The sequence below is a fragment of the Acomys minous genome (assembly GCF_964271855.1).
Source record: "Acomys minous genome assembly, chromosome: 3".
Lineage (NCBI taxonomy): Eukaryota > Metazoa > Chordata > Mammalia > Rodentia > Muridae > Acomys > Acomys minous.
This window is the reverse complement of record NC_140485.1, coordinates 70,566,480-70,593,933: the sequence shown is the minus strand read 5'-3', so window position 1 is coordinate 70,593,933 and position 27,454 is coordinate 70,566,480. Positions and strand designations below refer to the sequence as shown.

At 50.8% G+C, this 27,454-nt stretch overlaps 2 protein-coding genes across 2 annotated transcripts; one reads left to right on the top strand and one right to left on the bottom strand.

Annotated features, from left to right (window-relative positions):
- On the bottom strand, positions 1-15,530 carry MATN4 (matrilin 4). The gene is made up of 10 exons (XM_084774423.1): positions 15,162-15,530; positions 12,336-12,449; positions 11,074-11,643; positions 10,543-10,665; positions 7,193-7,315; positions 6,944-7,066; positions 6,729-6,851; positions 2,856-3,269; positions 2,609-2,761; positions 1-202 (listed from the first exon to the last, which is right to left on the bottom strand). The coding sequence occupies exons 2-10, from the start codon at positions 12,412-12,414 to the stop codon at positions 24-26; spliced, it is 1,887 nt and encodes a 628-aa protein (XP_084630549.1). The 5' UTR covers positions 12,415-12,449; positions 15,162-15,530; the 3' UTR covers positions 1-23.
- Positions 13,736-27,254, top strand: RBPJL (recombination signal binding protein for immunoglobulin kappa J region like; the record flags this gene model as incomplete). Its single annotated transcript, XM_084775212.1, has 12 exons — positions 13,736-13,878; positions 15,130-15,232; positions 16,415-16,617; positions 19,434-19,504; positions 19,682-19,797; positions 20,038-20,212; positions 21,800-21,937; positions 22,470-22,579; positions 22,821-22,973; positions 24,423-24,578; positions 24,717-24,820; positions 24,922-27,254. The coding sequence occupies 12 exons, from the start codon at positions 13,736-13,738 to the stop codon at positions 25,196-25,198; spliced, it is 1,749 nt and encodes a 582-aa protein (XP_084631338.1). The 3' UTR covers positions 25,199-27,254.
- Positions 27,255-27,454: the final 200 nt, after the last annotated feature.

Sequence of the window (27,454 nt, the reverse complement as noted above, 5' to 3'; positions counted from 1 at the left end):
CTGTCAGATGGACCAGTGAGCAGTTAAGGAAATTTGGGTTTAGAGACTCCTTCACCTGCCCCGCAGCCCACGCCTCCAGGCCTCCAAAGGATATGGCTCTGCGTCAGGTTCTCGAGCGCCCCCAGCGTGCGGCCCTGGAACTCCACGAGGTTTTCGCATTCGCAGGGACTCCGTAGCTCGGTCCCGGCGCCGATACCCTCCTCTGAAAGCAGAGCACCAAGAGTCAAGGGAACGAGAAGTTCTGAGAAAAATTCAGCCCTTCTAAGCCTCAATTCCCGCATCCGTAGAATGGATATAATGAAAGAAGCTACCCATCGGTGGTTGTGAGGATTAGACGATTTGTGTATGTGTACACACTTGCAGGAGTAAGTCTCAAATCCCGACGCTTGCTTGCTCGGATCACCACAGAGCTTGCTAGAATACAGATTCTGATTCAAAATGGGGATGTGTTTTTCAATAAGCTCCTAAAAACGTGTTGCTATTGAAAAGTCCATGGGTTTCATTGTGATTAGAAGAGTCCAGAGTGTCTCCAAATGAGACATAACAACGGAAGTGCCGTACCTCTGACCTGCCCCTATTCAACAGCCAAAAGCCACCTGGAGCTATTTAGCCCTTGAAATGTGCCTGGCGCAACTGAAGAACTCGGTTTTATTTTGTTTTACTGAGATCGGTTGTAATTCATTATACACATGTAGCAACTGAACACCATACTGGCTCAATATCTAGAGCTGCTAGGCACAGCTCAACCCTGTAGTGTGTACCTCAAGTAAACTGGCATTCCTCAAGCTGTGCTCTCTGGGCAAGCAGTATTAGCTTGTTATAAAGGCAAATTATCAAACCTCAGACCTACTGAGTTGGGATGAGGGACAGCAACATGTCATTCTATTGATGCCAATGAAATAATGTTTAAATTATGAATCTAAGCCATGGGGTGGTGGCACATGCCTTTAACCCCAGCGCTTGGGAGGTGAGAGGTACGGTTGCTGGGGTACATCTGTGAGCCGTCACATGGGGCTTTTTGTGAATGTTTACTGGCACCAAACGCAAGTCACCAGGCTTGCGTGGCAACTGCTTTTACATGCTGTGCCGTCTCACCAGCTCCCACTTAGTATCACAGGTAACAGTACAGTTCTTGGCACTCAGCCTTCAGGATGAAGCTGCTCTTCTGAGTCAAACGCTAATCCTTGGCAATCTCATCCTTGCGTCATATCACTCGTGGGCTCATTAACACTCCCAAAGTGTTCGCCTCTGACTTCCAAATGGTAGCAAGAAGTTAAGAGGATCTTCCTGAGCCTGTATAGTTGGCCAGTGAAAAGCCTTAACCAGAGAGCCCCAACTTGCCTCAGAAATCTAAAATTCATGGTAACTTAGCATCCTTAGCATCCTTCCTCTTACAGAAGAGGGTAAGGGGGGGGAGGGGAGGAGGATGGTAAGTGAGTTATCCAGAGTCCATTGGAGACGAATAGGATCCTAAAGCCCAATGCTTCCAAAACACTTTAGTTAATGGTTAGAGTTGGGGGTGAGGCAGGAAGCGCATTCAACTAAAGATTCTTTGCTCTGGACACAGCCCTGCTGACCTACCTCCACTGGCAGTGCCCCACACACTGGAAGAGAAGTCACATCTTAGGTCTGTGGTAGACTCTAAGGACCCTGTGGCCAAAATCAATGCCCCCCCCATCCCCCGCAGGAAACTCTGTCACATATAAGGCCCAGTTGCCACCCCCAGGCACATCTGGATCTCTTGCCCTGCCCCTCAGCTGAAGACCAGGTGCATTAAGTGGTGGCGTTTATGGTCTATGCCACCCACCCACACACCCCAGACAGCACAAGCCACTGTGTTAAAACCCTGTCCCATCACTTTGCCATAAAGTTGAATCCCAACCAGTTGGAGTATTACAGTTGGTTCTGCTTATGGATGCTACATTTGGCTTGCTTTTTGAAGTTTACTTCCAGGCTGGAGTGATGGCTCAGTGGTTAAATGCACTGGCCGCTCTTCCAGAGGACCCAGGTTCAATGCCCAGCACCCACATGGTGGTTCATAGCTATCTGTGACTCCAGTCCCAGGGGATCTGACTCCCACTTTTGGCCTCCCCAGGCACCAGGCACTTCTGTCGTGCGCAGACATACATGCAGACAAAAGATGTCTATAAAATACAAATTTAAAAATTTTTAAATAATAAAATTTTGTCAAATTATTCCAGACACTGCTAATTTGAGTGACAAATCCAGCACTCTGTTGACTCTGATGTGAACACAAAGCATTTGAGAGGGATGCCAGGTGCAGTGGCACGTGTCTGTAATCCCAGCACTCAGGGAGGCAGAGGCAGACGGAGCTCTGTGAGTGTTCGAGGCCAACCTGGTCTACAAAGAGAGTCCAGGACAGCCAAGGCTACACAGAGAAACCCTGTCTCAAAAATTCAAAAAAAAAATTGTCTGAGGACTGCATTTCTGACAAATCGATGGTAAGGTCACAGACCTGCTCTGCTCTGGGCTTTAAATAACAAGTTCTATGTAGACAGCCATAACTGCTGACGGGTGTGTGAAATGCTGAAGACCAGGAGGCTAGGCAATAGGAAGACAATAGAAGCCCCAGGAGAGATGCGCTCACCTGGGCAAATGCTCCCTTTCAGATTCTCCAGCAGGTGTGTCATGGTGCTAAAGTCCGGAGAGTAGGACACGTGCAGCTCCGAAGGTTCAGATGCGATCTCACGCAGCTCTTCCTCCACTGCCTTGCCCACGCCCACGGCATACATGACGATGCCTGTAGGGCCCAGGCACTCAAAAAGCCTCTCAAGAAAAGCGCTTCCCAGCCTCCACTCCAACCCCATACCAGTCCATCCCTTGCCAAAACCTACCTTCTTCTTTAGCGCGAGCTGCCCACACTGAAATGTCGTCCTGAGAGCGGCCGTCGGTGAACACCAGGCCCACACGAGGCACGTTGAGATCGCGAGGCCGCGCGCCCTGCGCCTCTGAGAAGCTGTGCTCCACCATGTGACGCAGCGCCAGCCCTGTCATGGTGCCGCGCTCCATGTACTCCACGGCCAAAACTGCCTGCTTCACCTCAGCCGCGGTGCCATAGCGGCCCAGAGGGAACTCCGTGCGCACCCGGCTGGAGAACTGCACCAGCCCGACACGTGTGCCCTCGGGGGACACGTCGAGGAAGTCCACGATCTGATTCACGAAGCGCTTCACCAGCTCGAAGTTCTGTGGACGCACACTCTTGGAGCCATCCACCAGGAGAACAAGATCCACGTGGCCCTCCCGGCACCCTGCCAAGGAGAAGGCTTGAATGGAGGCGTCAAGTTCTTGCCCAGTAGAGCCACATACTCATCTAGTTGTTCGTCGCCAATAGTTATTACATAATAATGTATATGAGTTATGTGTCCTAGTTGTGTGTGCCCGGTCACCATTATCACATTCACTATTCTCTCTTTTTTTTTTATGACACTTTTGATGGTTAAGTGCTTAGCACTAACCAAATGCTCTGTTAAAAGATTTTTCCCCCTAAGACAAGAGTTAGTTTTTCTGTGTAATCCTTGGCTGTCCTGGAACTCACTATGTAGACCAGGCTGACCTCAGACTCACAGAGATCTACCTGCCTCTGCCTCCCGAGTGCAGGGATTGAAGGCATGCGCCTCCACCACCTGGTTCACTTTTAAATAACCAACAGCAACAATACCACCAATAGTTAGCATTCATTGATCACCCAGTATGAACCTGTCACAATTCTAAGGATCTTATTAGCATTAGTAACAATGACAAAAGCACCGTTTATTGATGTGTACCATGTGTCTGACATTGAGACACACACTTTTATACATTTTCTCCTTGAGTGTTGTCCCTATTTCCTATAAACTTGGTTGCGGGGGTAAAGGGATTTGCTCCCACAGTTAATAGAGCCAAGATGTGAAGGCAGGATTATCTAAACCACCACTGCTGGACCTGGTCACTACAACACTGCCTCCTTTGTCCTGACCCAGGGGTTTCAGGAGTACCAGAAGGGGGCTCAACGACAAAACATAGCCCTGACCCATCAAAGCAGGACAGAATGCAGCAAGGCAGACATGCCATCTGCCACAGTTAAGGGACATGCAATAGGCCAGGGCAGAAAAGGAGCCCAAGAAAGGAATAAATCATTTTCCTTGGAGGGGCTGAGAAAGCATGAAGTTGGTGAGATCCAATCTAGTCTTTGATTTGGACTGAATAACTGTATGATTCAAAAATGCATATACCAGAACCCTTTCCCCTAATGTAATCATCTTTAAGAGGAAACTGGGATTAGACACAGACGTGAGGGTTGAGAGCCCGTTTCTGCCACCCATGCATCAAAGGAGAACACAGAGAAAACTGTCCCCTATAAGCCAGGAAGCATAGCCTCGAGAGACACCGTATCTGCCAGCACCTTGGTCTCAGTCTTTCCAGAACGAAGAAATAAACATGTAAGAAAGACACTGTTTGTGGCCAAGAGTCCATGTACTAAAAGCTTGGTCCTCGGTGTGACAGAGCTGAGAGGTGACTGAGACTTGGGGGCCTTGTGATATATTTCCATTGCAGTGACAGAATTCCTGTCATAAGTAGCTTAAGAGTGGGAGGATGTGTTTTAGCTCACTACTCTGGAGATTGCAGCCCATGGCTGTCTGGCTCTGACTGCTTTTGACCTCGGGTGACATCGGACATTATCTCGGCAGGAAAATGGTGGAGGAAAGCAACACCCTTCGTTATAGAAGGAAACAGAGACAGACAAGAAGGGGCCAAGGCATGACAGTCTTCAAACAGGACACGGTGGCATATGCCCGTAATCTCAGCAGTGGAGAGACTGAGACAGGAGGATTTCTGTGAGTTTAAGGCCAGCCGTTGGTATTTACTGAACTCAACGGCAGCCTGGAATACACATCTAAACCCCTCTTCAGGAGCTGGAAACCTAGTTCAGTTGGCAGAGTGGTTGCCTAGCAAGCACCATGCCCTCAGTTAGATCCCTAACACCACAGAAAACGAGTCACGGTAACACCTGGAGGCAGTAGGATTAAGAAGCTCAAGGCCGACCTGGGCGTGGTGCTGCACACCTCTAATCCCAGAATTTGGGAGAAAGAGGCAGGTGGATTGCTGTGAGTTTGAGTCCAGCCTGGTCTGGTCTGCAGAGTGAGTCCAGGATAGCCAAGGCTACACAGAGAAACTCAGTCTCGAAATACAAAAAGAAAGAAAGAAAGAAAGAAAGAGGAAAAAGACTAAAGAAAGAGAAAAAGAAGAAGCTCAAGGTCTTTATCAATTATATAGCTAGTAGATGGCCAGCCTAGGCTATGTAAAACCCTGTCTCAAAAAACAAAAACAACAACAACAACAAAAAAGATAACCCTAGTGACTTGACACTTGTGATCCAATCACTTCCCAGAAGCCCAGACTCTGACAGTTTTTAATTAAGGGCCAAGCCTTTGATGAACCTTGAAAGGGAGCACTTTATATCCGAACTGTATCAGGCCTTCTGGGAGACAGTTAGGTCATGGAGAACCACCCTAGGAAGAAATTAATGCCTATATCAAAGAATTGAGTAGATCTTGAGAGATTAATAACCTTGCTTGTGAATGATTACAAAAGTCAGCCGCCTCCTGTATCGGATCCCTTGCACACACATATTCTTCACTCTCAAGCACTCTCTCTTGTCATGCACCCATCACCAATGCTGAGATGCGAGACTGCGCTCAGATCTCCACACTGTGAGCCCCATATGCTCTATTCCTTATCAATCACCCAGATTTGCACATTTTCATTATAGCAACACACAACAGTACTATGACATAGCAACCTACAAGGAAGCATGACTAGGAATTTCCCAAGGCAAGAAAGGGCATTCTAGGGCTGGAGAGATGGCTCAGAGGTTAAGAGCATCGACTGCTCTTCCAAAGGTCCTGAGTTCAATTCCCAGAAACCACATGGTGGCTCACGACCACGTCTGTAATGAGATCTGGTGCCTTCTTGTGGCAAGCAGGCATACATATAGTCAGAGTACTGAATAAATAATAAATAAATCTGAGAGAGAGAGAGAGAGAGAGAGAGAGAGAGAGAGAGAGAGAGAGAGAAGAGAGAGGGCATTCTAGGGCAAGTATGTACAAAGGAATGGGATCTGGGAAGGTCATGACACATTTGGGAAGGGACAGGCCAGTGTGACTAAAATGTTCAAGTGTGGCAAGAGGTGGGCTAAAGAGTTGGCTAGAGGTGATTGTGATGAGCTTAAGTGATGGTTTCAAAACTGACCGCAGCCCATGACGAAAAATGAGAGTAATGATATATCATGGTGCGTTTCACATGCTTGCACGTAGCTAAACTTCCGCTTCATGAAGCAATGTTTGCTTTCCTAAATGCGGGAACCCACATTCTCGGCTTTTCCTTAAATGCTGGTTGTAACCCCCTAGTTTGGTTTCATTATCCACTAATGTGGTTGGGCCCAGCACTGGAAAAAACTCAAGAGGAAGGCATTTGATCTTCATTTTGTAGACACTGGTGAGCCACAGGAGGATTTTGAGTGAAGGAGGAATGCCATCAGATACGGGTTTTGAAATCAGTCTTGGCAGCCCCGTAGAGGAGTGACTGGAACAGACGTTGGGCACAGGCATATCCCCCCAACCCCCCAACATACGCACAGCCACACCACGCCTCTGAGGCTGTAACAAGGGCAGGAAGAGGTCCCCACTGTAGACAATGGGGCAGGAGCTGACCCTCTGCCTATAACTCACGGTCACAGCTTTTGCCATCAGCCCGAAGTCGCCTTCCCTCAGGGCACAGGCATCGGAAGGAAAGGCCCTCACTCACACACTGGAACTCGCAGCCGTGATCCACACCGTTGCAGAGGTCCCTGACTTAAAAGAGACACCGCATAGGACAAGTCAGGTTAGACCCCAGCAGCTACAATCCTTACTATTTCCTGCCAACATGAGAGACGCCTCCTCACCCCGACAGCTCCTCCCATCGGGCAGCAGGTCGTGGCCCTCTCTGCAGCGACACTGTGGCCCCACTAGCGTGCTCACACACTCGTGCTGGCAGCTATGGTTTCCAAAGCTGCAGTAGTCGATGGCTGAAGGAAGGAAGAAATGGCAAGATGTCATTTCTCAGTGTAGCCATCAGGGGCATCAGTCTACAAAGCTCACCGAGAGGAGTGGGGAGGGGGCGGGGCACGGGGCGGGGGGCGGAGCTTACTTACCCTTGCAGCTCCTCTGGTCCTGCTGGAGTGCAAAGCCAGCTCGGCAGCGACAGAAATAGGAATCCAAGGAATTGACACAGAGGTGTTCACAGCCATGGGTTCCTTCCGCACAGAGGTCCATGGCTGGGAAAAAGATGAAGTCAGCCTTTGCTCGGGGGCTGTGCTTCCCAGCCTAGCCACAAAACCCTCTGAGGAGCTCTTTAAGAAAACCTGGGCCGAGGTCCAGAAAGGTGCTCGGCCTGTATAACCTGTATAACGTCCGCAGCACAAGCATGGGGACCTGAGTTTGGATCCACTGCATCCATTTAAAGCCCAAGTGTGGTAGCTGTAGCCCTAGCCCTGAAATGGGCAGACACAGGCAGCTCTCCAAAGACCACTGGCTAACTATACTAGCCCGATGATGAGTGTTGGGTCCGGTGAGAGTGTTCCAGGAGATGGCACGTGGGCAGCACAATACTTGCCTTAGTTCAATCCCCAAAACCCATTTAAAGGAAGGGAATTGTCCTCTGACTGCCACATGTGACATGTGACACGTACACACCACCTGCACTCATAGACCATGCATACCCACTAATAATAATAAAATAAATTGTTAAGTAATAGCAAGATTGGGAATGGTAGAGACAGATATTTGACATCAGCCTCTGTCCTCCACTGGTATTCACATATACATGCATATACCATTTTCTTTTTAAGATTTATTTATTTAATTTTTGTTTTCCAAAACAGGGTTTCTCTAACGGGCCTGGCTGTCCTGGACTCACTTTGTAGACCAGGTTCGCCTCGAACTCACAGAGATCCGCCTGCTTCTGCCTCCCCAAGTGTTGGGATTACAGATGTGCGCCACCATGCCAGGTTATTTATTTATTTATTATGTACACAACATTCTGCCTGCAGGTGTGCCTACCCACCAGAAGAGGGCACCAGATCTCATTATAGATGGTTGAGAGCCACCAAGAATTGAACTCTGAAAGAACAGCCAGCACTCTTAGCCTCTGAGCTAACACTGTGCCTCGCCCCTCCCCCAAAGGTCATAATTAATTAGTCTGATGTGCTACCCAGACATCTGTGAGTCTTCTTTAAGTCTTCTTTCTACAGGGTGAAGTGACATTTCCCATTCAAACCCTGGACACATGCCAGAGCTAAAGGACCCACCGCTGAGTCCTGCATATGGTGGAGAGGAGCCTCATCCTCCACCGTCTCACAGGCAAGTGTGAGGAATGGCAGCTCCACCTGTCTCAGCTTTTCCCTGTCTGCAAAGCAGGAACAAAATAGGAAAAAGCAATTGCTGTTCACTACTTCCTCCTGAAGAGGTGGCAGGGAGCGAGACCTGCTGCTGGACCAAATATTTTGAGGGTTTGGATAGGTGAAGATGGCCTAGACCTGAACTGAGGAAAGTTGTGAGAAAAAAAAAAAGTGGGATTCCTGGAAAAGGGTGTGGTGGAGAGGGGGGAAAGAAGTGTAACAGACAGGATTAAGCTGCATAGCCCTGTGGCTAAAGATGGCAATGGGGGTGGGGGTGGGGAGGCTGGAGAGATGGCTCAGTGGTTAAGAGCGCCACCTGCTCTTCCAGAGGTCCTGAGTTCAATTCCCAGTAACCACACGGTGGCTCACAGCCATCTATAATGTAACCTGATGCCCACTTCTGGCCTGCAGGTGTACATGCAGGCACAGCACTGTATAAATAATAATAAATAAATCTTTTTATAAAAATATGGCAATGGGGAAACCCCATTATTGGACAATTGAGGGGTTCTAGGAACAAGAGTATCTAATAGCAATTACAAGTAATGGGGTTTTTTTTCCTTTGTATGTTTGATTTTTACAATAATCAGATCCCTGCCCTCTTCCACCTTTAACAAAATATATGGGCTAGAGAGATGGCTCAGAGGTTAAGGAGCACTGTCTGCTTTTCCAAAGGCCCTGAGTCCAATTCCCAGCAGCCACATGGTGGTTCACACTCATCTATAATGAGATGTGGTTCCTTCTTCTGGCTAGCAGGAATACATGCAGGCAGAACACTAAATAAATAAATAGAAAAAAAACAAAAATGGGCATATGTCCATGTACATTTGAAGTGTGGCCTCTGTGCACATGTGTGTAAACCAAACACTGTAACAAGGTGGCCATGTGGGACTGAAAAGAAAAATGAGGAAAGATCACGAGTATAAAGAATGCAGCGAGGTGAGGCACGGTGCGTGTTTCAGTTATCTCAGCACTCTGAAGGTTAAGGCTGGAGGACGGTGAGTTTGAGGCCAGCATTCAGCACAGAACAAGAAGCGGGTAGGAGAGGGAAGGGAAGAGAGGAGAATAGAAAAGAGAAGGAGAAAAGACAAAGAAAGGAAGGGAAGAGGGGAGGAAAAGGAAGGGAAAGAAAGGGGAAGGACAGTGAACGGGAAGTGCAGAGCAAGATACAGCTACCACAACGCAGTTTCCAGATATCTTAGGATAATATTATTATTAATATTAGCCTAATATTCACAGTAATCAAATGGGGGTGCATACCAAACCACTTTAAGTTTGACTTCTGAATATTTATTCGTTTATATGAGAATGTGTCTGTGTGAGTGTGCCGATGTGTACGGCTAAGGTGTTGGAAGTCTTCCTCGTCGCTCTCCACATGTTCCTTTGAGACAGGATCTCTCCCTGGACTTGGAGCTCCTCTTCTCTTGGCTATGCTGGAAACCAGCAAGCCCCAGTGATCTTCCTGTCTCTGCCTACCTCAGAGCTGGAGCCTCAGGCATTTGCCAGATGCCTGCTGAGATCCAAATTCCAGTCCTTATGATAGTGTGGTAAGTGCCCTTCATCACTGACCATTTCTCCGGCCCCCTTCAGCCTTTCCAAGTGTCTGAAGGCAGAAGACCCAGGTCGCATCTGAGCTGTTGGCATCACACAACCTCTTCTTCCAGATTGTGAAGCTGAAACTGTGGCTCCTAACACAGGGTCTGATATAACTGGCATTCTGCGAGTGGTAGGAAATACAGTCACAGGAATGGAGCCATATACTCCCCAAAATGGAAAAAAAAAACCCAACTAATCATCTAAGCAAAGCATCACACAGCATAGCTTTTCAGAAGATCTAAAGGGAAAAAAAAGATTTGCAGAGAGAAGGCAGCACAGAGAGAGCTGAGGCGCAGAGGTAAGAATGAAAAATATTTAACACTGGGAGGTCAAGACTCCTAGCTCTGGTTCACCAAAGATTTGTGTGGCCTCAAGTAACAGTTTCTGTGGCTTGTAAGGTAAAGGGTTACAGCTTTTACTTCTGAAGAACTTGCCAGATCTTTGTCGTGATGCTGGGAAGCCAAAGAAGGTTCGGGAACAATGAAACCGCAATATGGGGTGGTACTCACCCCAGCAGCTCTTGTTGTCTGGTGCTAACTTGTAGCCAGAGTTGCAGGCACAGTAGAATGTTCCAGGTGCACTGACACACAGGTGTTGGCAGCCATGACCCAACTCAGCACAAAGGTCCTTCCCTGAGGACACACAAGGCGAGAGTCAGCAGAGAACAGATGGGCAGGCGCCTCCAAGGAGAGGCCTGCACATTATGGTAGGGTGGGGCTGAAGCTAATACCATAACTCTTGACAGGCAATACTCTCAATTTTGAGGGTTGGTGATTCTTGTTTAAAAGACATTTGGTGCTTGAGTTTGACATTTAGCTTGTAAGCAAGAGACGAAGCCAGTCCCCGACAGAGCACAACTGCTGCTCAGTGTTGTGGGTGGAGCCAGGAATGTGATCTATGGCTCTGCAAGCCCGGAACAGAGCTATCGTAACTGGAGAGCGAAGTAAAGCTGAAGTACACAGGGCCACCCCTTAGGGAGGGATCGCCTGTGGTGGTGCAAACTACAATGGAGCATCTGCCAAGCCCGAGCTCTAACTCACCGCACAGCCGGCCCTGGAACTGCAGGCCAAACTCCTGGATGAGATCGAAGGACTCCACCAAGAAGACGTGCTGGTCTAACGGCGGCGAAGCCATGGCGCGTAAAGAGCCCACGTCCGCTCGCTGCACCCCTACCGCGTAGATCTCAATGCCTCGGGCGCGCGCCTGCGCGGCCACTTCGGCCACTCGGTCTTGAGGTCGCCCGTCCGTCACGATGACCAAGACGCGAGGTACTCTCTCCTCCGGTGGGCGCGCGCCTTCGGCCTCGCTGAAGGCCACGTTCATGGCATACTGGATTGCCAGCCCGGTCATGGTGCCCTGTGCCAGAGGCACCACGGCACGGATAGCGCGCTCCATGTCCTCGCGGCGCGAGAAGGCGCCCAGGGGAAACACGCTCTGAACTTGGCTAGAATACTGGATCACACCAACGCGCGTGGCGTTCAGCCCTATGTCCAGGCTACGCAGGAGGCCCACTAAGAACTGCCTCATGGTCTCGAACTCGAAGGGGCGCACGCTGCGGGAGCTATCAATCACGAACACCAGATCCAGGGGCCCAGTATAGCACCTAGGACCTGTGGGGAGATGGGGAAGAGCTCTCTAGGGTCAACTAAAGCTGTTATCTCAGGAAAAGGCAGAAGAAATGCTGTTGTCCGAATGGAACATCACCCAGCACAATATTAACCTGACAAACATGCCTTGGATACACTCGCGCATCCATCATTTGGGAGGACCTGAGCAAGGAAATCGCACAAGTTCCCTGCATAACAGTTTCTGGGAGCTGTTCTGACTCTGCGCTGTATATTGACTGAGGAGTGAGCAAAGAGATGTCACAGTCTCAAATGCCTACACAGACTAGCCAAACATTAATGAATAAATGAATAAATGAACTGCTTGAATTATGCCTATGAAACCACAAGCCCCTCAATCACTCCTTGCTAATGTGGGTTTTCCCAGCAAGTAGATCCTTGGGGTTTTTTTTCCCAAGAAAATTCTCAAATAGGGGTTTTTATGTGACATCTGATTTTTTTCATAATTTCAATAAGACTCAACACCAAACGAGTAGCTCTGAATGAACCCGAAACGATGCCACATACTGCCTATGAGGAAACAACACCAGAGAGGTGAAGTGGGAAACCCACATCCAGCCTAGAGTGTTCCAAGGTCCTTGCTTTTCTTTCCCCAGCAATGTTGGCTCACGGTAGATGGGGAAATTGGCTCCCACTCTCTCTCTTCCTCCCAAGGTGAGGGCTGGGCCCCAGCTCACCTGCAGACTGAAGCTGGATTTCCCAGGGCTGCAGAAAGAGCAGCAACAGAGGCAGAGACCAACCAAAAAGGCCCCTCATGGTGCTTGTAGGGTGAAGAACCAAAGTGTCACAGCCTGCCGGGAGAAAGGACGTTAATAAAGCCACAATTCTGACTGCACTTTTCTTTCGGGGGATGTACACTTCGCGCGCGCGCACGTGTGTGTGTGTGTGTGTGTGTGTGTGTGTGTGTGTGTGTATGTGTGTGTGTGTGTGTTCAAAATGTCTCTCCAGGAATGGCTGCACACTCAAAAGGCAGAGGCAGGCAGATCTCTGGGAGTTTGAGGCCAGTCTGGTCTACAAAGTGAGTCCAAGAAAGCCAGGGCTACACAGAGAAACCCCGCCTCAGGGAAAAAAAGGGGGATAGAAAATGGCATTTTGCAGAACTACAGGACACCAAGTAAATAAGGAGTAGACCAAAACATAAAACTCAAAAGGGAATAAATGCTTTTATAAAGGAGATGTTTTAGGGCTGGAGAGATAGCTCAGAGGTTCGGAGCATTGTGTGCTCTCCCAAAAATCCTGAGTTCAATTCCTAGCAACCACGCGGTGGCTCACAACCATCTATAATGATATCTGGTGCCCTCTTCTGGCCTGCAGGCCTACACACAGGCAGAATACTGTATAAATAATAAATAAATCCTTAACTATGTCTTATATGATTGTGTGTATGCGCACACTAGGCACACACATGTGGAAGTCAGAGGGCAGTTCTCTGAAGTCAGTCCTCTCCTTCCACAGTGTGGGTCACAGGATTAGACAGGACTTGGGTGGTCAGTCCTGGCAGCAAGCACCTCTACCCACTGAGCCATCCTGCCAGTCCCCAAAAGAAATGTTCTCATTCATTATGGCATTAACCCTCTATGCAACTGCGACACTTTAGGCTGTCGTTGGTTCAGTTGTACCTATTCAGAAAGAGAGGCTTACAGAAAGTAAATGCTGAGCCGGGCATGGTGGTGCATGCCTTTAATCCCAGCACCCGGGAGGCAGAGGCTGGTGGATCATTGTGAGTTCAAGGCCAGCCTGGTCTACAAAGAGAGTCCAGGACAGCCAGAGACCCTGTCTCAAAAAACCAAAATAGATAGATAGATAGATAGATAGATAGATAGATAGATAGATAGATAGATAGATAGATAGATAGATAGATACTGCTAGCCAATGTTGGGTAGCAGGAAAGTAAGTGTGCTGTGTGCTGAGACAGAATGCTGTCTGTCTGATGTGAGTCAGCTAAGGAGCTCCACACTTTCTTCTTCTGCAGACAGAAGCCACTGCCCTTCTTCCCCTCAGCCCTCTACCCCTCCTCCCTGATAAAAGCAGCTCTTTAGTGGGGTTAAGGTCTTAGAGATAGGTCAGTGAGTAGGCCATGCACAAGACATCCCTCAGCGGCTGTTACTCGCCTGCTCTTAAGAGAGGCCGCCAGGGGGCGCCTGCTGGGCCTGGCGTCTATTGCCGTGGGAAACCCACATCTGCCCAGCAGGTGTCCCTGCCTAGAGCAAACAAGCGGCAGTGAGTGCCAGGACCTTGGAGATAAAGTTTGGCCGAGATATATCCAGTGCGAGGGGGTGCGCAGAGGTGTGAAGGGTATCGAAGACAGTGGCACTAGACGTGCCCAGAGGGTAGCAACAAGAAAGCAGCCCTGGCCTCGCCGAGCAGCCATGGACCCCGTGAGGACAACAGGTGAGCCTTCCCCCTCCTGTGTAGCCTAACGAGGTCCCCAGAGAACCACGAAGGACACACGCGCGCGCACACACACACGCACACGCGCACTATACAAATGGAAAATGTGGGGGTCGACAAGGCAACCAGCTGGACTCCAGGCTCAGAACTAAACCTGGCCGCCGCCCCCCTCCCCTTCCTCCAGAGCTGCCTGGTTCCCTGGCACCTAGGAATCACTGAACCCTTTCTTCCGTTCCCTACCCCACCCCCACGAGGCACGCTGAGCCTGCTCTATCCATTTTTCTGTCGCTGTTTCTTGGCAAAGCAGGCCAGCGCCCCCTAACCCACAGCAGCCCCGCCCCCCAGTTCCTTGAATGGACCCATTCTGAGCAAGGCCCGTGCGTGCCTCCGGCTCCAGACCGCCTTCCCATCCGGGATTCTTCTCGGTTCTGGCTTTCCAGACAGGGTAAAACAAATATCCCTTTGGCGGGGAGGTGACTGAGCTCGCTAGATGTGCCAGCTGCTTGCTGGTAGAGGTCGGAGGTAAGGGATGCCTTTTCATAACTGAGGCAGCACCCCCGGAGGGAGCATCTGAGTAAAGGTCCACGGGGCCTTTGAGACACAGTACTGGCTCTTGACTAAGGTCCCCCTTATCCTGTTCTTGGTCAGTCAATACGCACTTTGGTATCACCTCACTTGCACCCCGGGAATCTTAGAAAGTCAAAATAGCTAAGGGATCCCTCAAGGGCTTGCTTTGAAGTGGAGGCCCACTACAGACAGTCAGTGGAACTCAGGTCTCCTAGATCTACGAAGTCAAGCCTTGCATTGAAGAGGAAGTTTTTCTGTCCTTAGGGAAGGGAAAGTGCATTCCCAAGAAAGGGGGTGGGGGTGGGGGAGGTAGTCTATGAGTTCAAGGGCTGACCCGAAGTGGACACCTTGGAAGGTACAAGAACGTAGAGGGAGGAGATTAAGAAAGAGGGGCAGGGCTGCATATGGTGGGCCTTGCTGGAGGGAAATCGGAAAAGGTACTGCAGGTTAGACGTGGACACGTAGGCGGTTAAGCGCTGCCCTTCTACAGTTTTTCCGCTGGCTTCCCGGCAGATTCCCCGATGCCCCCGGGCCCTTTGACTCACCTGAGCCTGCCCGACAGCTCGGAGGCGCGGCTACAGAGCGACGGGCCAAGCCTCCTGGGGAGTTGGACGAGGTAAAGGAGGCTTGGGCAGCTTCGCCCTAGGTGGGGAACGTCAGACAGCTAGAGCAAACCCAAGCCGCAGCTGCATTTAACCTGGAGTGGGCGGGTGGGGAGGGGGAGGGCGGGCTGCGACCCCTCCCACTGGCAGGGAGCGATCTCCCCCTTCCTCTGAGCACCCGGCCCCGGCAAGAGCGGCGCCCCCCTTCTCCTGCCACTCTCAGAGCTGCAGGCGTGAGCAGCGGGCCGGAATTCAGCTATAGCTGAGGTCGGGCAGCGACACTCCCAACAGCCGGAATGCTCTGGAATCCTACATGAGACTCTTCCCAGAGGAGAGCCCCAAGAGGCGGAGCGGTCCTGGCAGCCGCCTGCCTGGTCTGGCTAGGCTTCGGTGGACGCGCCCGGCTCTTGCCCTCCGCTGTCCTTTCCAGGAGTGATGAAAGGCCGGGGATTCGGTTCTGCTGTGCGACTAAAAGGACTTAAAAGGACAGCCTCAGAGTTCTCAGCTCTCTTCAGGGCCCCAATTTCCCAAGTATCTCTCGCCACAGACTCCTTTGCACGCTCTTTTTAACGCTGCAAGCTTTAAGAAAATTCACCCTCACCCGTAAAACTCTCAGATTGACAAGCAACAGACCCCAGAGAGCTGACTTAGCTCACCTTACAAGCCCAATGTCTTGATACCCTCATTCAAAGAAAGGAACTCCCCACCCCGCCAAACATTTAAGCCACGGGTGTTGTTTGGGCAGCCGAGACATCAGATCCACCCCCATCCTGGTCATGCTGTTTGGGGCCTCGAACTAAGAGTGTGCTCTGGACCTGAAGCCGGCAAAGGCTGTTTCCCCTTATGTGTTCTCGTGGATTGAAGGCTTACTTAGCACTTCCACAAAGCCCACCTCCTCCATCTGAAGACCAAATGGAGGCCTTTTAAACACAGCTCGTCTTCCACTATGGCCCCAAGCTACAACAGCAAGGAAGCCACCCAGATAGCGTAGCACCTGGGTGATCTGTGGTCTCTGTGCAGGCTTCACGGAACACACACACACATTCTCCCCACCCACCCACCCCACACCCCACCCCACCCCAGCCCCCACCCCCACCCCATGACCCCTGTCCTCCTCCGTGCCTAACCCTTCTTCCCCAGATTCCCTAGGGAAATGTAAATCAACTTCATCTCCCACTTCAAGCCACTCACCCTGAGCAGCGCCGCCTTTGTGCCAACTCAACCCTTCCTTGCCTCTCCTTCCCGTGGCCGGTTGGCCTCACCCCATTCCTAGGTCACCCCCAGAGCACGCCACCATCCTAAGGGAAGGAGTGCGTGCATGCCTGCAGCAAAGATGTGAGCAGACTGTGTGGATCCTGCATGCCAAGGTGGCTCAGAAATCCTACGGGAATGAGAAACGGTAGGTGACCCCATACTCCCCCTCCCCGTGCCCCCCCCAGCCCCCCACCCCCACCCCCCCAGCCCCCCACCCCCACCCCCCTTCCCCCTTCCCCCTCCCCCCACCCCCCTTCCCCCTCCCCCCAGCCCCCCTCCCCCTGCCCCCCTCCCCCCAGCCCCCCACCCCCACCCCCCTTCCCCCTCCCCCCACCCCCCCATCCCCCCTCCCCCGCCGCAGCCTTCAGCCCCGAGCACCCCTCCAAATCTCCCACCGGTTAGCTTCTTTTCCTTCCTGGAGGCCTCAGGGCCGACACCTTGGCTATTGTCCAACTCGGGTCCTGTTGCCCAGCAAACAATAGCCGCCTACTGGGCTCTACAGCAGAGCTTGAGAGTGACTCTCAGATCCCCCACGTCCTCACTCATTATCCATCCATTCGGTCACTTACTAAGGTCATGCACCAGGCCCCAGGCCCCGTGGCCACTGTTGGGCACTAAGCATCCAGGTGGACAAGACAAATAGTCTCCACATCCTCGCTCGGGTGTGAAAGAAGCAGTTGCCTCCCCACCAATCAGCAGGCAGGATGCTCCAGATTGTGATGAGAGCTAGAAGGAAAGCAGCGCAAGGTCACATAGTGGGGGGGGGGGGCGGTATCTTAGCTTGAAAGGTCGTGGAGGTCAAAGGGCTCTTTAGGAAGCGGCATGGGAACTGAAGTGACAGTACTGAAGTGGAGCCGGCCATGAAAACAATCTCCAGGAGGCATTCCAACTAGAAGGGACCGAAAGACGCAAGCACCCGTAAGGCTCTACAACTAGTCCAGTCGGAGGATAAAAGGGAGAGACTGGACAGAGGAGGGGACGTTAGAGGAAACAAGCAGACGGAGAAGAGTGTCCAGGTCACGTGGGAAATTGGGATTTGAAATCACTAAAGGGTCTTAATAGGAGAGTATCATAATTTGACTCTTGTTTTCATTATTGTTAATAATATCATGGAGGGTGTGGTGGCGCACGCCTTTAATCCCAGCACTCAGGAGGTAGAGGCAGGCGGATCGCTGTGAGTTCGAGGCCAGCCTGGTCTACAAAACAAGTCCAGGACAGCCAAGCCTATACAGAGAAATCCTGTCTCAGAAAACAAAACAAAACAAAATAATATCATATATATGCATATGTGTGTGTGTGTGTATATATATGGGGGGAATAATACAGACTCAAGCTGGAATCTGCCACAGTAATCCTCCTGCCTCAGGCCCCATCCCCTCCAGTGCTGGGATTGGGATTACAGGCAGAAGTAACCATACACAATTTAATTTAAATGGTTTGGGGTTTTGTGGTGTTTTTGTTTTTTAGTTGGTTGGTTGATTTTTGTTTGTTTGTTTTGTTTTTAATTTGGTTTGGGTTTTTTGTTTGTTTGGTTGATTGGTTTCTCAAGACATGGCTTCTCTGTGTAGCCTTGGTTGTACTGGAGCTTTCTCTGTAGACTAGGGTAGCCTCAAACAGAGATCTCTGGCCTCATAGAGATCAGCTTGTCTCTGCCTCCCAAGTGCTGGGATTAAAGGCTTGCGCTACCACACCCAGCTTAATTGTTATTTTTTTTAAAGATTTATTTATCATGTGTGTGTGTGTGTGTGTGTGTGTGTGTGTGTGTGTGTGGTTTGTCCTACATGCACGTCTGCACACCAGAAGAGGGCACCAGATCTCATTATAGACGGCTATGGTGCTGGGAATTGAACTCAAGACCTCTGGAAAAGCAGTCAGTGCTCTTAGCTGCTGAGCGATCGATCTCTCCTGCCTCTTGACTACTATTTCATGATTGTGTGGGTGCCACAACTCCTGTGGAGGCCAGAGGATAATTTTGTATCATTGGTTCCCTCCTTCCACCTTTTAGTGGGATCTGAGGATTGAACTCGGGTTATCACACTTGCTCTGGCAAGCATTTTACCTGCTGAGCCAACAGTCATTTAAGAAGTAATCTGGTTGCTGTGTGAAAAACATATTCAAAGAGGGAGCAGCAATACCGGAGAGAGGCCGAGAGTGGGGAAGGCAAGCGGTGTTGGTTAGGACCAAGGTGGAGGTTGTAGGAGGCCAACGGATTCCAGATAGGCTTTGAAGATGGAGTGGGCAGGACTTACTGGTGGGGTCTAATAAGTAAAAGAACGGGGCTATAGAGATGGCTCAGAGGTTAAGAGCACTGTGTGTGCTCTTCCAAAGGTCCTGAGTTCAATTCCGAGCAACCACATGGTGGCTCACAACCATCTATAATGAGACCCTGTCCCCTCTCCTGGCATTCAGGCATACACCAGGCAGAACATGGAACACATAATAAATAAATACTTTTTAAAAAAAAAAAGCAAAAGAATGTACTGTGTTAATGAGGTTCGCTCAAGGAGAGAGGAGAGCGAATCATGACTCTTTGGCTGTATGCGACCGTGAAACACTTTGTCGTTGTTTTGTTTTTGTTTCTTCGAGACAGGGTGTCTCTGTGTCGCCTTGGCTGTCCTTGACTCGTTTTGTAGACCAGGCTGGCCTCAAATTCACAGAGATCTGCCTGCCTCTGCCTCTTAGAGTGCTGGGATTACAGGTGTGAGCACCACACCCGGCGTCACTTTGAGACGCTTTTAAAACAGTAAAAATGAAAGTAGGGGAAGAAAAAAAAAGCCAGATGCGTGGAATCCCCAGCACTTTGGGCGACAGAGGCAGGCGGATCTCTGTGAGTTCGAGGCCCTGGTCTACAAAGCGAGTCCAGAACAGTCAGGGCTACACAGAGAAACCCTGTCTCGGAAAAAACAGAAAACAAAAACAAAAACAAAACAAAAGCAGTGAGAATGATCTACGTGTTCCCAGGTTCTTCTGCCCTCCACCCTGTGTCTACCTGGCTGGTCCCGGCTGGAGGGTGAAGCCAATACAAGACCAAGGTGAGAGCGCCCTCAGGGGCTGTCCGCAGAGAACCGACCAACAACTGCACCAGGGCCTGGGAACCCGGCCGTTTGCTGGCGCAGTGTTCCTGCGCCCTCTGGCGGCAAGAACTAAGTTTGACTGGCACCTGAGTCTCTTCCCAAGTCCTTCCAGAGTTAACTCCCGCACTTTCCCAGGCCCCCAGTCTGCGGAGGTCGGGCCCATAGTCTGCGGCTACATGGGACTGGACGGCGCGTCCGGCAGCGCTCCTGAGACGCAAAAGTTGAATTTCGAAGAGCAGTCAGACTCCAGGGTGAGACTGCGTGAGAGAACATCCGATTCCTGCCCTTTTTCTTTACAGAGGAGGACTCCCCAAGTCCCCCTCCAGAAGCCGAGAGGCAAGAGGGAGGCCAGAGGGTGGGTTCTGACCCAGAGCCTAGCTAGCGCGGCTTTTTGTCACCTCTGATGGATGTCCTAACTGCAGAAGGTTGGCTTATCCGCTGGCAAAAAGTTGAGTTAAGTAAGACGTGTCCCATTCCCATGCGCCTCCTAGGAATTTGGTTGTGCCAAGACCCTGTACATCTCCGACGCCGACAAGAGGAAGCACTTCCGCTTGGTGCTGCGACTCGTGCTGCGTGGAGGCCAGGAGCTGGGCACCTTCTACAGTCGCCTCATCAAGGTGATCTCCAAGCCCTCACAGAAGAAGCAGTCGCTGAAAAACACAGACCGTGAGAGGGGCTGGAGCGGAAGGGTGCAATTCAACTCTAGAGCTGGGAGGAGCGTGTAGGGGTGGGGTCAGGGTGAGAGGTGGAGCCTAAGCAGAAAGAAGGGAGGAGTCTGGGTGAGCGGCTGACCTGGAGCAAGGGCTCTCTAGCTGGGCCAGCCTAGGAGGGAGGGCAAGAGGGAGGAAAGGAAAAAAGAACAGAGGAAGAAGGAGAAAGAAAGAGATGGGGTGAGTTGTTTGGGTGACTCGAGCCTACCATGCCATGTGGCTTGCTTGAGAGTGTCTGCGTAGAACTTGTCCCCTAGCCTGGAAATGGCCATAAGTCAGAGCCCAGCTCCTGCAGGGCGTGGTGGCGAAGGCAGGAGGATCGCTGTAAGTTCGAGTCCAGCCTAGTTTACAAAGCGAGTCCAGGATAGCCAAGGATACACAGAGAGACCCTGTCTTGGGAAGGAAAAAAAAAAAACAAGGAAGAAAAACAGAACCCAGCGCCTTGGTTTTATTTTAAAATCTTGTGGAATGTCCTAGATACAAATGGTGTTCTAGTTGGCCCTTGGTATTCGGTGACATAGTGTAATGGTTAAATGGAGAGTCCAGCAGTCTGGCTCCGAGTCCTACCCTGAAGCTTGCTAGTTGCCTGGTCTTGGGCAAACCGATCTCTTACATAGGAATAGGAGCCCGGCATGGTGGCGCACGCCTTTAATCCCAGCACTTCAAGAGGCAGAGGCAGGCGGATCACTATGAGTTCGAGGCCAGCCTGGTTGACAGCGTGAGTCCAGGACAGCCAAGGCTACACAGAGAAACTCTGTCTCGAAAAACCAAAAACCAAACAAACAAGAAAACATGGGAATAGGAGAATCAATGAAGCTGATATGTGTATTTAGGAAAGTAAAGGATGGGGAGATGGCTTGACGCCTAAAGAGCTTGCGTTTGGGTGCCCATAAAACCTGAATGTAGCTGCTGGCACCAGTGACCCCAGCACTGAGCAAATAGACAGGGTGATCCTCAGGCTCCCTGGCCAGAAAGTTCTAGCCCAAGTGGCGAGCTCTCCGTCAATGAGAGCCTCTACCTCCTAAAATAAGACGGAGAGTAATAGAGGAAGATGCCCGGAGTCAAGCACACACATGTATGGAGAAAGGGAGGGAAGGACCTATTATATAATAAATGGGATTTAATGGAAGGGGCTTGGCCAAAGGTACATGGAATGCATCCGTTTGTCCTACACTAAGAGATGAGCAGCACTCCGCCCAGTTCCTTATTCCCAACTGGTCCACAAAGTCCATTGGGGGGTGGGGTGGGGAATGAAACTGTGACTCTTAGCACGTGCCATAGGCTGGAAACCATGTCAATCTCTAGAAAAGCCCCAGGGGTTTTTGTTGTTGTTGTTTGGTTGGTTTGTTTTGTTTTGTTTTGTTTTTTTAGATTTGGTTTCTGTTTTCGCCCTGTCTGTCCTGGAACTCACTCTGTAGACCAGGCTGGCTGCCTCTGCCTTCCGAGTGCTGGGATTAAAGGCGTGCGCCACCACGCCCCGGCTTGTCTGGGGAGTCTTAAGGGACCACATGAGGGCAGGACACTGACTCCAGTCCCCTCACAGTGTGCATCTCCTCCGGCTCAAAGATCTCCCTTTTCAACCGCCTGCGCTCGCAGACAGTGTCCACCCGATACCTCTCTGTAGAAGATGGGGCCTTTGTGGCCAGTGCAAAACAATGGGCTGCCTTCACGCTCCACCTAGGTAATCTCCTGAGCAGCTGCAGGCCAGGGGCTCCTTGCGTATTAGCTTGTTTGTCTGTTTGTTTTGTTTTTTGTTTTGTTTTGTGAAATAGGGTTTCTCTGTATTATCTTGTCTGTCCCGGACTTGCTTTGTAGACCAGGCTGATCCTCACAGGGATCCGCCTGCCTCTGCTTTCGGAGAGCTGGGATTAAAGTTGTGCGCCACCATGCCCAGCTGTGTATTAGCATATTTAATTAACACTACAGGAAGGTAACCCAGTGTAACTGGCCCTTGGGGAGGAGGATGAAGGTTTGCCCCTGGCCCTAGTGAGTTAGCGACTAACCCAATCTATTCTGATCCCCGTGGCAATGCCCTCTCTCTGTAAGCCAATACCTGGCTGCCCCAGAGAGCACACACCTCTGTGGGGATGACCACAGATTACCCCTCCTGGATTAGAGTGTTTGCCAGCTGTGGTGTGAGGTAAAGCCAGATGTGAAGAAGCAGGGATTGAGGAGAAGCAATGAAGCCTCTTGTTCCTTTCTGTCTTCTCCAGCTGATGACCAATGTTCCCAAGGGGACTTCCCACCTCAGGAAGGTTACATCCGATATGGCTCCCTGGTGCGGCTTGTCTGCACAGTCACGGGCATCACGCTGCCTCCCATGGTATGAGGAAGGACTTTGTATCCACTTTGTAACCACAGACCAGTACAGAAGCATAACCTCTGTGGGCAGGGCTTAAAGAGTGAGGCCCTCGAGGCACACAGACAGCTACACTCTCTTAGTGCTTAATGAGAGTGTGCCCTGTGGCCTCGTGGCTATCGGGATAGAGCTGCCTGGCTGGGCGAGCAGTCTCCGGGGGACCCTGCACCCCGATATCTCTTTTCCCACCACCCTTCTGCCTCAGATCATCCGCAAAGTAGCCAAACAGTGTGCCCTCCTCGACGTGGACGAACCCATATCCCAGCTGCACAAGTGTGCATTCCAGTTTCCGGGCGACACTCCAGGAGGGGGTGGCACCTACTTATGCCTTGCCACAGAGAAGGTGGTGCAATTCCAGGTGAGAAGCAGAGACGAAGAACCCAGAGAGCACAGAATGTAAGATCTTGGCCACAAAGGCTGCCACCGCGGGAGATCAAAGTCGTAGAATGTAGGGGGGAAAGCGATGTAACTGCTATCATTAAACAATATCCCTTCCCAGGGGCTTTTAGACGTTGCAATACGAAACTGCGGAGTATAGGGACTGGAGAGAGAGCCCTGTAGTGAAGAGTACTTGTTGCTCTTCCGGAGGATCCAAGTTCAATTCCCACAACGGCACATCCACCTGTAGCTCCAGCGTTAGGGGGATCAGACACTCCCTTCCATCCTCTGAAGGTCCACACATATGACATAAATCCACATATACATAAATAAAAACAAAAAATTGCAGAGTATAAAGAAAATCACACCAGGCGTGGTGGCGCACGCCTTTAATTCAAGCACTCGGGAGGCAGAGGCAGGCAGATTGCTGTGAGTTCGAGGCCAGCCTGGTCTACAAAGTGAGTCCAGGACAGCAAGGCTACACAGAGAAACACTGTCTCGGAAAAAAAATCACAGTAGGAAATAGTATTGAATATTATTAAACAAAGTTATAAGATGTCAAAGCATAAAAATCAGTGTAGAAAACAATAATTAAGTAATATTCCTCCCAAAAACATTATTCTGGAATGTTAGTAGATAGAATCATAAAATATACAAAATAATAATTATAGCCAGGTGGTGGTGACACACACCTGTAGTCCTAGCACTCGGCACACAGAGGCAGGCAGATCTCTGAGTTTGAGGTGAGCCTGATCTACAGAGTGAATTCCAGGACATCCAGGGTTACACAGAGAAACCTTGTCTCAAAAAAAAGACAGACAGAGGAAAAGAGGCAAGTCAGATAGTGATGGTGCATGTCTTTAACCCCAGCACTCAGGAGGCAGAGGCGCATGGATCTCTGTGAGTTTGAGCCCAGCCTGATCTACAAAGTGAGTTCAGGACAGCCAAGGCCACACAGGGAAACCCTGACTCGAAAAACACCAATTTGATAGCCACCTCTGGCTATCAAATTACACACACACACACACACACACTTATACATACATATAAATATACACTAAAAAGTATTGTTGCTAAAAGAGAATGAGTTTGGTTTTACACACCACACACACGCGCGCGCGCACGCGCACATGTGTGCATATATGACGCATACAGTGTGAGGATATCACTCAAGCTCCCTGAAGCAGATAAACTGCAAAGCTAGAAGGGAACTTGATAAGACTGGGCCACAAGCGAAGCTTCCGGTCCATCCCTTGCCTGGCGTGGTGGCGCACTCCTTTAATCCCGTCACACAGAAGGCAGAGAAAGGCGGATCTCTGTGGGGACGAGGCCAGCTTGGTGTACAAAGTGAGTCCAGGACAGCCAGGACAAGAGAAAGCCTGTCTCAAAAAAACAACAAAGCAGTTCCATCCCTTGAATTTCTTGCCAGGCTTCCCTCTGCCCTAAGGAGGCCAACAGAGCGCTGCTCAACGACAGCTCCTGCTGGACCATTATCGGAACAGAGTCGGTGGAATTCTCCTTCAGCACCAGCCTGGCCTGTACCCGAGAGCCTGTCACTCCAGTGCCCCACATTAGCACTCTGGAGGTGAATCCGCAGGGTGCTGTGCCCCCGGCCAACCTGCTTGCTCTGGGAAGCGGGAGGTTGTCGAGGAAGGGTAGGAGCCTCCTCCTACCCGCCCCCACCACTCCCCAGTCACCTATACCTGGTCCCATCCAACCCCAGCTGAGCGGCGGAGGTGACGTGGCCACACTGGAGCTTCACGGAGAAAATTTCCACGCTGGGCTCAAGGTGTGGTTCGGAGATGTGGAGGCAGAAACCATGTACAGGTACGGATTGGATCGTGGTGGGGAGGGGCATCTTTGAGCCTAGGGGATCAGAGACTGAAGTGTTTGCCAATCGTGTCCCAACCTCTACGCCCCACCCGCAGGAGCCCGCGGTCCTTGGTATGCGTGGTGCCAGACGTGGCGGCCTTCGGCAGCGACTGGCGTTGGCTGCGTACTCCCATCACCGTGCCGGTGAGCCTGCTGCGCGGGGATGCGCTCTTCTATCCCAGCGCCTTCTCCTTCACCTACACCCCGGAATACAGCGCGAGGCCTCGGCCGCCCGACAACGCTCGCGAGCCCACCCCCGACGCAGACGAGCTTCTCGAGAGCATTCACCACGAGTTCACACGCACCAACTTCCACCTCTTCTGCCCCAGCTAGGCACCACCACCACCTGCGCCGCCCGCAGCTGTCCCTAGGGGCTTACATCCAACTTCCTTGCCCCTGTGCTAAGAAAGGGCAGGAGGAAGAGAGATTTCTCACCCATCGTCAGACCACACATTGTCCTCAGTCGTACAGTAACTGTCAATCACGAGTGATATTCCAATGTCTTTATGGTGTGGGGGTGCTTCCTGTTTTTTGCAATCTTGTTCATCCATCTTTCTGTCTTTGTCACTTTCTGATTCTACCTGCATCTTTGCCCCACTCTGAGGGTCCAAGCCTAAGGGATTTGCCCTCCAGACATCTGCGTCCCCAATGAGGTCCCTCTAAGAGCTAGTCATCACCGACTATGGCACCCTCGCCTGGGTTTGATCTTCGGCCCACTGGTCAGGTTTTGGCCCTTTTCACTGTACCCACAGCCTCGTCTCCTTCAGGCCCAAAAGGAAGAGCCCGTGGATAAAGATCCTTCTATATCCAGATATAGGTGACCCAGAACGTACTATGGGGGGATGAAGGAGGGTGCTGGGTGCTCCCCAATTCTGTCCAAGTCAGGGTGTGATGGATCAGGCACCATCATGACTCTGTAGAGAAGCCATGGGATTCTGAGCCGTCAGACCTCCTAAGCCTAGGGGCCGCCTGGCAGCTCTGGCAGCCAGCAACCAGCTATAACCCTATGCCAAGCAAGAAGTCAGAGGCATGACTTCAGACCATGCCTTTCCCAAGACAAGGCAGACAGAAGTCATGAGGCAACCGGGCAACTGAGAACTGGGTCTCTTCATAAGGGGCCCATGACGGAACTACAGCCCACCTCCGGTCACCCTTACCCTGTCTACTCTGTGCTTATATGGGAAAGAAAGTGGGTAGGATTCTGGCTTGGGCTATGAAAACCAAACACACAGTATAGTTGGTGTCAGTGTCTGGTCTTGCCTGGTAGGGAGAACTGATTTGAAGTATGCGTTCAGTCTACATTCATAACACCCTGAGCATGCCAGGTCTCGTGTGAAATGTGAGTTCAAAGCTCTAATGATCTGGAACTTTCCTTAACCTTCAGAGGAAGAGCTCGTTTCCTGTAAGCCTACCCATCCACCCCCACCCCACCCACCTACCCACCTGATCCGGCCCCCAAATTTGGAAAGTCCCATATGAAAGCAGCAAGAAGATTTTTTTCATAAGACCCCACAGAGTTGCAGGGCAGTGGTGGCGCATGCCTTGAATCCCAGCACTTGGCACAGAGGCAGGGGAATCTCTGAGTTTCAGGACAGCCTGGTCTACAAAGTGAGCTTCAGGACAGCCAGGGCTACACAGAGAAACCTTGTCTCCGAGCAAACAAAAAGACTTCCTAGCATATTCACTGATTTATTTTTTCTGGTTTTGTTTTGTTTTCTTGTTTGTTCTGTTTTGCTGTCTTCCACTGATTTCTGTTGTCTGCTAGGTGGAATTCACAATGCAAGGCAAGGTAGAAGCTCGCTCACGTGGCCCCAAACAGTGAATCTTGGCTAAGAAATTCAGGGCACATTTTCAATTGAGCTATGTCCCCGCCATGAAGTACCCAGCCTCAAAGAGTTTGTGTCACTGTCCCATGGTGATGTTGACACAAGGAGGAAGCAAGGGAGAGTTCATAGAGCACTGAGAGGAGAACTGGGCTCCAGGGCCACTCAGTCACCCTCTGGCCTTCCTCAGCTGCATTCCAAGGCAAGTGTGAGTGCAAGTCCAGGTACACAGCTCTGCCCTCTTCTTTGCTTCTCTCAGGAGACTTTACTACCAATGATCCCACCTGGAAGTCTGACCCCCAGAGCTCCAGGTCTGCCCTGTTTTGAGTTCCAGCTGTGGGACTCCTTTATGGGCGTCTCAAACATCTGGCATCAGATCCTTCCCTGTCCATCCTTTTTCCAGGACTAGATTTTCTATCTGCTTGTCCAGCATGAAATCCTGTCATCTAGGCTTGGGAGGGACCCTATCTCTTCTTCCACAGCAAAATGGTCTCTTCTCTCTCTCTCTCTCTCTCTCTCTCTCTCTCTCTCTCTCTCTCTCTCTCTCTCTCTCTCCCCCCTTCTCTGCCTTCCAGATCCAGGGAAATGCCATAGGAATTCCCAGTTTTCTAGTGTGAAAGTTCATGAGCCCCTTGTTCAGATCTTACTAGTAATTTCAAGGATATGATGAACTCAGGGCCAGAGCTATTCTAAAGGCTCTACACACTCATAAAGTCAACCCTGGTCACAGGCTTCCATCTTGTATTTTACCAAGTTGTCTCCTGTA